Source organism: Myotis nattereri (assembly GCF_964212035.1).
Source record: "Myotis nattereri genome assembly, chromosome: 18".
Classification (NCBI taxonomy): domain Eukaryota; kingdom Metazoa; phylum Chordata; class Mammalia; order Chiroptera; family Vespertilionidae; genus Myotis; species Myotis nattereri.
This window is the reverse complement of record NC_138093.1, coordinates 6,185,518-6,196,235: the sequence shown is the minus strand read 5'-3', so window position 1 is coordinate 6,196,235 and position 10,718 is coordinate 6,185,518. Positions and strand designations below refer to the sequence as shown.

At 63.6% G+C, this 10,718-nt stretch overlaps 1 protein-coding gene across 1 annotated transcript; it reads right to left on the bottom strand.

Annotated features, from left to right (window-relative positions):
• LOC308534148 (chymosin-like) lies at positions 1 to 10,718 on the bottom strand (the record flags this gene model as incomplete). Its single annotated transcript, XM_081112495.1, has 9 exons — positions 1 to 201; positions 954 to 1,052; positions 2,180 to 2,324; positions 3,047 to 3,160; positions 4,299 to 4,498; positions 5,623 to 5,741; positions 6,679 to 6,796; positions 8,691 to 8,838; positions 10,657 to 10,718. 9 exons carry the CDS (start codon positions 10,716 to 10,718, stop codon positions 64 to 66), a joined length of 1,143 nt encoding a protein of 380 aa, XP_080968621.1. The 3' UTR covers positions 1 to 63.

The window sequence follows — 10,718 nt, the reverse complement described above, 5'->3', positions numbered from 1 at the left end:
TGTGTGTGTGCACGGGTGTGCAGGCATGCGTGTGTCGGGGCAGTGCGGCTCACGTCAGGCGCGTCAGACGGCCTTGGCCAGCCCCACGCGGTTGTTGGCCCTGTCGAAGACGCTGTAGTACTCGCGGATGAAGACGTCCCCCAGGATCCACTGCTCGGAGCTGTCGTCGCCCTGGAAGCCGCTGGAGCAGAAGCCGGAGTCCTGGGAGAGGCGGGACTGAGGTGAGGCGAGGCCCAGCCAGCCGCGGGGCCCAGTGCGGCCGCTCCCTCCCGTGCCCTCCCCCCTGGCTCTCAGCTATTACTTCCTTCCGTCCCTGAAATCGCCTGCCAGGGCAGGCAAACAAGCATGAGATTCATCTCACTCAACAGGTGAAGAAATTGATGCTCAAAACATATAAAAGGGGCGTGATCCAAGGTCAGCTGGTGGGGCCCCCTCACCCCACTCCTCACTTCCTCTCCAGCCCCCCGTCTTCCAACTCTCGTGACCTCCTGCCCTGACGACCTGCCAGAGCAGCTTGGGGACCCGAGGCCTTGCTAGTTGGGGTGCTTAGGATTAGGTCAAACCCAATCACTGGGAATCTGGGTCCCCACAGCCCCAGGCGATCTAAGAACATCCCAGACAGACGAGGCCCCTGGGCTGAGGAGCTAGAGCAGTGGACAGCGGCTCCCACGGGGTCTACGGCCCTGCCTCCCTCCCCCCCCCTCAAACCCAGGCCTTTGTCCTCCCCACCTGCCCCATTTCTCCCAGCACGAGGCTGCAGCAGCCACACACGCGGCCCAGGGACCACAGCGCCCCCCTCAGGAGGGCCAGCTGGTCTAAGCACATGTCCTGCATTCTCCATCTAGGCCCCCCACTTACCACCAACTTGGCTGACCCTCCAGGAGGGCGGAGGGCCCTGGTGAGCCTGGGGCTCCCCTTCACACACACCCCAACCCCCACCCCGAGACGCATACCTGGCTGGTGTAGGCGGAGGGGGGCAGCGGGTACTTCTTGCCGTTGATCTCAAAGACCACGCTGGGCATGCTGCTCAGGCTCCCGCAGTTGATCTCAAACTGGAAAACCAACGAAACAGACTCAGACACAGAGAAGCTGACGGTTGCCCGAGGGGCGGGGCGGGGGCGGGCAGGAAAGGTGAAAGGTGAAAAGTCGTGAGCGAAGTGAGTCAGGGGTGCCACATACAGCAGAGAAAATAGTCAGTCATATCAGCGCTGTGTACGGAGACGGATGGTCATGCACTGGGTGTGGCAGTCGCCGTGTAAGCACAGAAATGTCAAGTCCCTGTGCCGTGCGCCTGGGACTAACATCAGATGGTATCACAGTATCAACTGTGCTGTAGTGAGTCACTTAAAATTACGTTTTTAAAAAGGCCAGAGAGAAGTCCTCTGAAAAGGGCGATGGGTGAACCCGGCCCGTGTGGCCCTCTCGGTTGGTTGAGCGTCAGCCCTTGAACCAGGAGGTCACTGGTGCCGACTCCCATCAGGGCACAGGCCCGGGTTGTGGGCTCGATCCCCAGTAGGGGGCGTGCAGGAGGCAGCTGATGGATGTTTCTCTCTCATCAAAGTTTCTATCTCTCTCTCCCTAACTCTCTCCGAAATCAATAAAAAAACATTTTTTGGAAAATGTCCTCAGGTGATTGACAAAAAAAATTTTTTTAAGGGCGATGGGTGTAACCCGAAGCAGCTGAGCCGGTCCCAGGCTGAGACCTCTTCCTGGGAACTGAGCCACGTGGTGGGGAGGGCCTGCTTTCTCAGTGCACCCTGGGGAGGCTCAGGCTGGGGGGACAGGAGGTCAGGCTAGGGGGACAGGTCAGGCTGGGGGCACAGGAGGTCAGGCTGGGGGGACAGGAGGTCAGGCTGGGGGGAAGGTCAGGCTGGGGGGACAGGTCAGGCTGGGGGGCCAGGAGGCTCAGGCTGGGGGCAAGGTCAGGCTGGGGGCACAGGAGGTCAGGCTGGGGGGACAGGTCAGGCTGGCGGGACAGGAGGTCAGGCTGGGGGGACAAGAGGTCAGGCTGGGGGCACAGGTCAGGCTGGGGGCACAGGTCAGGCTGGGGGCACAGGAGGCCACCGGGAAGGCCTCCAGGAAACCATGACATCTGTGGTCCCGCCGTTTCCCTTTGCCATCTCTCCCATGCACCAAGGGGTCCCCTCAGGCGGCCTGGGAGGGGCAGGCCTGGCCTCACCATGCCGTACTGGTCCGCTGTGGCACCGATGGCCTTCTGGATGCTCAGGATGTCGCTGCTGGGCCCGACCAGCATGGAGGTGCCCGTGTCCAGGATGGCCTGGCAGCCGCCGTCACAGGCCACCACCACGCCATCGACCGTGACCCTGCAGAGGGAGACAGGACGGCCTTGCCGCGCCTCCCTCCTGGGTGCCCCTGGCCTCCCCTGCCAGGATCCGGGCAGGGAGGACGCCCAACCCCCAAGTGCCCTTCCCTGGGACCCCTTCTTGGACTCCCCACAACTTCCTGAGCTCAGAGAAAAGACCCGAAACCATGTTCTCCCAACTCAGTGGCTAAATCAAGACCACCCCACCTTCTGTGGGACAAGAACTGCAAAAAACAGCAAAGTCACGTCGTGCACGCGGGTGGATGTACTGGAATGTACTTCGCTCGTTGCCTGGAGACCGAGTTTTCCCCCCGCTGTTGACTAGCTGCACGTCTCTGGCAAGTTACCCAACCTTCCTGCACTCGGGCTGCCCATCCACGAAATGGGTACATTAATGACCCCTTCCTGACTTCCTAGGGATGGTTATGAGGTCCAAACCGGCTGCTAGAAAAGCATAAAGCGAGGGAACTCACGGCATCCACCTCGCTGGGTGTCAGTGAGATGAAAGGAGGCAGCCCACTCAGCCAGTGCCCCGCAGGGAGTAAGCGCTCAGGCGACGCCCCGTCTCATTCATAAAGCAGAGGCGAGGCCGTGAGTGTCAAGGCCGTGGGCCTGGGCGTGTCTCATTCAGACTCTGGTGTGATGGTCTCCTGGGCGGCTGGCCCCGGGCCCCACAGCCCCGCCCTGGAGGGGGCCCCTGGCGGGGCACGGCCGCTCACCCACCTGTCCACGGTGAACTGCCAGTACTCCTGCACAGTGATGGGCACCCAGTGCAGCGGGCCGGTGTAGTAGGACGGGTCGATGGCCCCCAGCGTGAGCATGCTCCCGGGGCCGTTCCTGGAACCAAGGACAGGCGTGTGTGGCACTCGGCGCCCGGCTGCAGCCGGCTGTGGGAGGGGACCCCCGGGAGCAAGCCTCCCCCAGGCCACAGGCTGCCGAGCTCTGCGCGGACCACCCTTGCTGTTCCCAGCGGCCGCCCTGTGCCCCCCGCTCCCCCTTCCCCAAGGCTGAGAGTAGGAGAGAGGGCTGTGCACAAGGCCCCACACCTTTGGATTAAACCTGCCACCTCCGCCAGCCCCCCCTGTTCCCCTGGGCTCTGTCCACGGCCAGGAGACACGGGCACACTAGTGCCACCCGCTTCCCACCCGCTGTCCCCGTCCCTGCCCTCGTCTAGCTCCTCCACCTCCGGGCCCTGAAACGCACCGTCCCTCTGTGTCACTGGACGGCGCCCACTCATGCCTCAGCGAGGCCTCCGGCCCCTCCACACCCTCCCTTAGGCCGGCTTCCCTGTTATTATTCAGCTTAATACACGCAGACCTCCCAGTCAGTGCCTGTCCCCACCTGTCATCATCATATGTGTGTGTCTGCTTCCCCTGATAAAAGTTAACTCCCAGGCTGTCTTGTTTGCTGATCCCTCCCCATCTGCTGGCACAGCCCCTGCACACAGTAGGACCCACTACATCTATTGAGTGAATAGGTGAATGAGTGAGTGAATGAATGAATGAATGAATGAACCAATGCACCCCTTGCCTGACTTCCCTTGACACCAGCCTTCCCCCTGCCCCTCTGTCCAGCTGAGCTGCCCATCACTAAAGTCCAGAGCCACAGCTCCCGGGGTGAGCGTCCCTCCCTGCCTCAGTTTCCCAAATTGTGCAAGGAGAAGGTAGGACTCCTGTGGAGCCTGCTCTAAAGTCTGTGAATCTCGGTGACGTCAACAAAGGATTGCAGAGGCCGAAGATATGAGAGCCCCGTGTAGAGGTCGGGTCAGGCTTGCTTTTTAGATGGCAGAACTAAAGGTCCAATTTCCGCCCCTGGACTCTGGCTGCGCCCGTGACCGTGTTGGGGCCTTTGGACGAGAGGTTGGATGTGCCTGGATGCGGTGACTCCCCTTGAGCGGCAGCGCCCCGTGGGGTGGCCTGACCCTCGGCCGCAGACCTTGCCAGGCTGGGAGCTGGCGGGCGGGCACCGCGCCTACCTGCTCATGTAAACGGAGAACAGGTCTTGGGCCACCAGGTGCCTCTTCATCATGTTGTCGAACACGGGCACGGAGTACTCAGAGGCCAGGGAGGGGTAGGCCAGCCCCAGGATCCCGTCGAACTGGGAGTAGGTGAAGACGTCCCCAGGCTCCTCGGTGCTCAGGCCCACTGTCTGCTGTCTGTCCACGATGTCAGAGACCTGCAGGAGAGGAGAGCGACCTCCACCAGGGCCCTCGGCCAGGGGCAGCTCAGCCCGCCACCCCTGCTAGCCGGCCCTCGGCCAGGGGCAGCCCGCCCACCACCCCTGCTAGCCGGCCCTCGGCCAGGGGCAGCCCGGCCCGCCACCCCAGCTAGCCGGCCCTCGGCCAGGGGCAGCCCGCCCCGCCACCCCAGCTAGCCGGCCCTCGGCCAGGGCCAGCCCGCCCACCACCCCTGCTAGCCGGCCCTCGGCCAGGGCCAGCCCGCCCACCACCCCAGCTAGCCGGCCCTCGGCCAGGGCCAGCCCGCCCACCACCCCAGCTAGCCGGCCCTCGGCCAGGGGCAGCCCAGCCCGCCACCCCAGCTAGCCGGCCCTCGGCCAGGGGCAGCCCAGCCCGCCACCCCTGCTAGCCAACCTGGCTCTGCTGAGCAGAGGTACATGAGCTTCAAGAGAAACAGCCCCTCTCCCGGTTCTGTGCTGCGGTTTTGAGGGGACTGCTCAGTGGGTAGGGGAGGAAGGACAGAAAGGACACAGTAGAGGGTACAGACAGCAGGGCTCATGGTGCAGAAGTTGGGGGCCGAACCCAAAGAAGGGGGTGGGATGAGGGATGCCCAAGCCCCCTGCCGGCCTGCAGACCCCATGTCTCAGCTGCACCTGAGTGTCCCCCCCGGGAATATGGATGGGCCGGAAGGACACAGACGCAGTTTGCATCTGGAAGAGCCAGATGGTGTCCCTGCCCCCTTCGCCTGTGAAAGACCTCACGTGCCCGGTGACCTGGGACATGCCTCTCCCAGCCTCAACCTCCTCATTTTCATGGACCGATGGCGCCTGCACCTCAGGCCACATGACCTAATGCTGGGCATTTACCAGCACTCGCCCCCTCGGCGTCGATCACTCCGTGACCCTCCCAAGGGCTAACTGCCAAGCAGCCTATTAACCTGCCTGCGTCCCTGAAAAGCCGACATGAGACACGGCCCCGCCTCCTCTGAGCCACCTCAGGGCTCCTGCTCCCTCGCTGTCCCCAGGGGCCGTCCTCCCCACCCTCGGCACCAGGGGCGGGCGGCCGCCAGAGCAGGTGTCTGAGCAGGAAGCAGGTGGGGTCGGAAGGCGGCGGGCCCACTCACAATGACGGTGTCGGTGCCCAGGACACCCTCCATGCTGCCCGTGCCGTACTGGATGGTCAGAGGCTCGCCCAGGTCCCGGAAGGTGGAGGACTTGGCCGGGTCGAAGCGGTGGTGGTTCTCTGGAACAGAGAGCCGGGTCGGAGGGGCCCTGGGTCTCCTCGCCCTCGCCAGCGCCCGCGGGCCTTGTGAGCAGCCCGTTCTCTCTTGAGCCCCGAGTTCAACAAACAAATGATCCTCGCCCGGCCAGCCGGCTCAGGAGAGGACATGAGCATCGTCCTGCCAACCAGGAGGTCACCGTTCGATCCCTGTGAGGGCACCTGCCGGGGGTGTGGGCTCGATCCCCAGCAGGGGGCGTGCAGGAGGCAGCTGGCCAATGATTCTCTCTCATCATTGATGTTTCTATCTCTCTCTCCCTCTCCCTTCCTCTCTGAAATCAATAAAAATCTATTTAAAAAAGAAAAAGAAAATTATCCTTGGCTGCTGGACCCACTCTCTGAGCCCAGGGCTACCTGTGTGGCTTCCAAACAAAAATAAGAGGAAAAAACCGCCTCCCCTGCGGCCGCCGGACGTGGCGCTTCCATCAGCTTTGCAACCGCAGGCCAGTCTCTCTCCTTCCCTGAATCTGTTTCTTTGTCTGGCAAATGGGGTGAAACGAGCACAAACTGCCCAGGACTGTTGGGGAATAGATGAGATATCCGATGTGTTTTCTCATCAGTGAGAGGCCCCCTCTCTCCATTCGGCCGGCACCCCCTGGCCTGACGTCGCCCATTACACAGACAGGAAACCTGAGGGCCCAGGAGAGGACGCAGCTGGCCTTGGCTTCCGGTGGAGGCAAAACAAAAACTCACGCTCCCCCTCCTCCAGCGGCGGTTTTAGACGTCAGCCCCGAGATGCGCACACCTTCCGGCCAGTGGCCATTTGCAGGGGCTGAGCGCGGACCTGGGACACCGGGAGGCTGGGGGTGTCAACGCCAGCCTCCTGCGCCTCACATGGCCCGCTGGTCAGCTGCCCACCGCAGGCAGCGGCCCGGGTTCGGGGGGGGGGGGGCGCACTCACGGCAGGCATTGCTCTTGCAGTAGACGGAGGGCACCCAGAGGTCGGAGGAGCCGGTGTCAAACACCACGGTGAATTCCTGGGGTGGGGTCCCGATGGAGATCTTCCCGAAGTACTGACACTGCGGGCGAAGCACAGGCTCAGCGTGCGGGGGAGGGGACAGCATGCAGAGGAGGGGACAGTGTGCAGGGAGGGGACAGCATGCAGGGAGGGGACAGCATGCAGGGAGGGGACAGCATGCAGGGAGGGGACAGCATACAGGGAGGGGACAGTGTGCAGGGGAGGGGACAGCATACAGGGAGGGGACAGCATGCAGGGAGGGGACAGTGTGCAGGGAGGGGACAGTGTGCAGGGGAGGGGACAGCATACAGGGAGGGGACAGCATGCAGGGAGGGGACAGCATACAGGGAGGGGACAGCATACAGGGAGGGGACAGCATGCAGGGAGGGGACAGCATGCAGGGAGGGGACAGCATGCAGGGAGGGGACAGCATGCATGGAGGGGACAGCATGCAGGGAGGGGACAGCGTGCAGGGAGGGGACAGTGTGCAGGGAGGGGACAGCATGCAGAGGAGGGGACAGTGTGCAGGGAGGGGACAGTGTGCAGGGAGGGGACAGCATGCAGGGAGGGGACAGCGTGCAGGGGAGGGGACAGCATGCAGGGAGGGGACAGCATGCAGGGAGGGGACAGCATGCAGGGAGGGGACAGCGTGCAGGGAGGGGACAGCGTGCAGGGAGGGGACAGCATACAGGGAGGGGACAGCGTGCAGGGAGGGGACAGCATGCAGGGAGGGGACAGCATGCAGGGAGGGGACAGCATGCAGGGAGGGGACAGCATACAGGGAGGGGACAGCATGCAGGGAGGGGACAGCATACAGGGAGGGGACAGCGTGCAGGGAGGGGACAGCATACAGGGAGGGGACAGCATGCAGGGGAGGGGACAGCATGCAGGGAGGGGACAGCATGCAGGGAGGGGACAGCATGCAGGGAGGGGACAGCATGCAGGGAGGGGACAGCATGCAGGGAGGGGACAGTGTGCAGGGAGGGGACAGCATGCAGGGAGGGGACAGCATGCAGGGAGGGGACAGCATGCAGGGGAGGGGACAGCATGCAGGGAGGGGACAGTGTGCAGGGAGGGGACAGCGTGCAGGGAGGGGACAGTGTGCAGGGAGGGGACAGCATGCAGGGAGGGGACAGTGTGCAGGGAGGGGACAGTGTGCAGGGAGGGGACAGCATGCAGGGGAGGGGACAGCATGCAGGGGAGGGGACAGCATGCAGGGGAGGGGGACGTGGGCATGGAGCCTGTTCAGTTTCGTGGGCCCCGTGCTTTCTGCTCCGAGACGGGGAAGTCGAGGGGAAAGGAACAGGAGGCTGCCTGGGGAAGGAGGGGGAGGGGTCTCCAGCCCCCACGCTGGGCACCCACCCCCGCCATGAGCCCTGCTGGCCTCAGCCCCAGCAGCAGACACTGAATTAAAGTTTAAGTCCTGCCTGGGAGGGACACCGGGCCACCCAGCCGGGAGCAGGGGCAGAGAGGTGGGCCCAACTCAGGAGAGACCCCAGGTGCCACCATGCAGCCCCTGCCACACCTCCTCGCCACGGGCCAGGACTAGAGCCGGTGGGCGTGAGGATGACCTCAGTAAGGAAAGGAGACAGAAGAGAGGGCTGGGAGTTTCCTGCCGAGAGTGACAGGTGAGAGGCAGTCGGGCTCCAGGAAGGCATCGGGCCCAGGTCCCTCCTACCACCAGCTGCCCATCCCCGCGGAGACCCCAATGAGGCAGGGCCCCCTGGTCCCGGGATGAGGGGATGAGGCTGGACCGGGGCAGACAACGGGCCCCGAGGGCCGCTGTCTCTAGGACGCTTGTCATTCGGAGCCCAGCGCTGCGAGGCTGACCCAGGGCCAGGGATGCGGCCTCCACGTCCTGAGGGACTCACGATTCCTCCAACAGGGGAGGAGGAGGTGGGTGAGGGTGGAGGTGGGGTGTCCGTGGCACCCTGTGGGGGTGGAGAGCCACTCACATCCAGGTAGTTGAAGAGGGGCTCGCTGGCCACCTTCCCGGCCTGGTACTTGCCGCTGGCGGTGTACTGGTGTGTCCTCAGGAAGTCCTCCAGGAGCCCGCGCTCCCGCAGGGCCTTCCGGATGGACTTGCCCTTGTGCAGAGGGATCCTGAGGAGGCGGGAGGGGGGTGAGGAGGGCGCGCCTCCCCAGGGCTGCCCCACCTCCGACACCTGCCCAAGCCCAACCCCAACACTCCCCCACCCCTTCTCATAGCCCAAAGTAAAGACTATATTTTACATCCATTTTCTAGTTCTTTCTCTTTGTAATGCTGGGGGAGACCCAACAGGTGTAATTTATAACCAGTTAATGAGCTTCGCCGCTCTGAGGTTTGAGAGACTAAGCAGCTGACCATCCGTCTCCAAAGTCTTTGTGCACCTACTACGTGCCGGGCACTCACAGGGCCAGGGCACGTCATGCACGGGCGCAGTCTCTACCGCAGGAGCCACTGGGGGGGAAGACAGCGTCCCTGCCCTCCAGTAAATGCCAGGACAACCCCCGCCTGCGCCTGCGCTCGGCTCCCCGAGGCGCCTAAGCTGGTGGAGATGCCTCAGAGGTTCCAGCCCAGAGCGTGGTCCCCAGGGAGCGCCTGACAGGCCGCAGGCGCCGGGGGAATGGCCGCAGGTCCACAGGAAGAGAACCAAGAGGGCAACCGCAGGAGCGGCTCTCGGCACCTGGTGGCTCCCGAAGCCCTGGTGCTCCTCCTCTGCAAACGGGCAGAGTCCTTCCCGCCCAGCCCGCTCCCTGCCCTGCCTCAACCCCTCGGCTCTCGCCCCCTCCCGGCTCCGAGAGCCCGTGGTCCTCCCGTGGGGCTGACGGAGAACCACTGGAGACTGCGGTGCGACCGCCTTTGAGAATAATAAAATGCAACACCTTTAAGACCCAGAAAGGAAGTGGTTTCTGAGTGTCGTTCTGTCCCACGGATGCCGCGTGGGATAGCCCCGCCTGCAAATTAGTGTCTCCTCTGGTGCCTCCCACCCATCCTCAGGGGTGACTTCAGCTGGGACCTGCTGATGAATGAAAGGCTCTCGAGATGTCCCCCAGCCTTTGTCTCTCAGGAGAGAAGAGGACTTAAGCCTAAAGGAAGGAGTGCAGCCGTTTCCAGGGTCCCGAGTCCAGGCCCCCAAAGCTCCCTGCTCGCTCGGCTCCGGCTCCCCCACAGCAGCTGCCGGGGGTGCCACCTGCCCAGCTGCCCCGTCCCAGCACAGGGCCCCCGAGAGCCTCCCTCAAAGGGACCTTGAACCTGGAAACCTCAGACAGTGTGATGTCAACAGCTCACGTCCACCTGGGACCACGTCCTGGCTCCTCCCCTTCTACCCACGTGGCCTCAGGCAGCTCGGAGACCCTCCCTGAACAACAGTTTCTCCATCGGTCAAATGCAAACATGAACATCGACCCGTGAGGGTCCATGCGAGTCTACGGGAAACCTCGCAGCAGGCAGCCCAATAAATGCCGTTTATGATTTTGGAAGGGGAACCGGGAACTTCCCCCCCACGGGGCCTATGACATCAGAGAACGTGGTTTTGTTTAGCAAACGCGTGCATAGCTCTTACTGAGCGCCAGGCACTGGCCAAAGCCTTTGGCAATACTGAGTCCTCTGCTCCTCCCTGACCCCAGGAGACGGAGACCCCGTCTCTTGCTTCGACACAGGCGAGGACACTGGGCACAGAGTTAAGTCCACGCTGAAGCCGGGACCGAAGCGCCGGTCTGGTGAAGAAGTCCTGCCCTAGCGCCCCTCACCGCCCACGCCCTGGGGTGGCGCCCTCAGAAGAGAAGGTCCCAACATGCAATAGTGAGGCTGACGGGGGGACTCTCCTGGGAACCTGTCCATTGCCTCCAAAGACTCCCCCCTCAGCCCCCCAGGGACCGACGGCTGGCAGACCAGGGAGAGAGCCACCCCGAGCGGCCCCGTGAGGCGCTGACACCCACCTGGTGATCCCAATGCCTTGGCACAGCGCGAGGGCTGCCAGTAGCACCACGAGGCTCCTCAT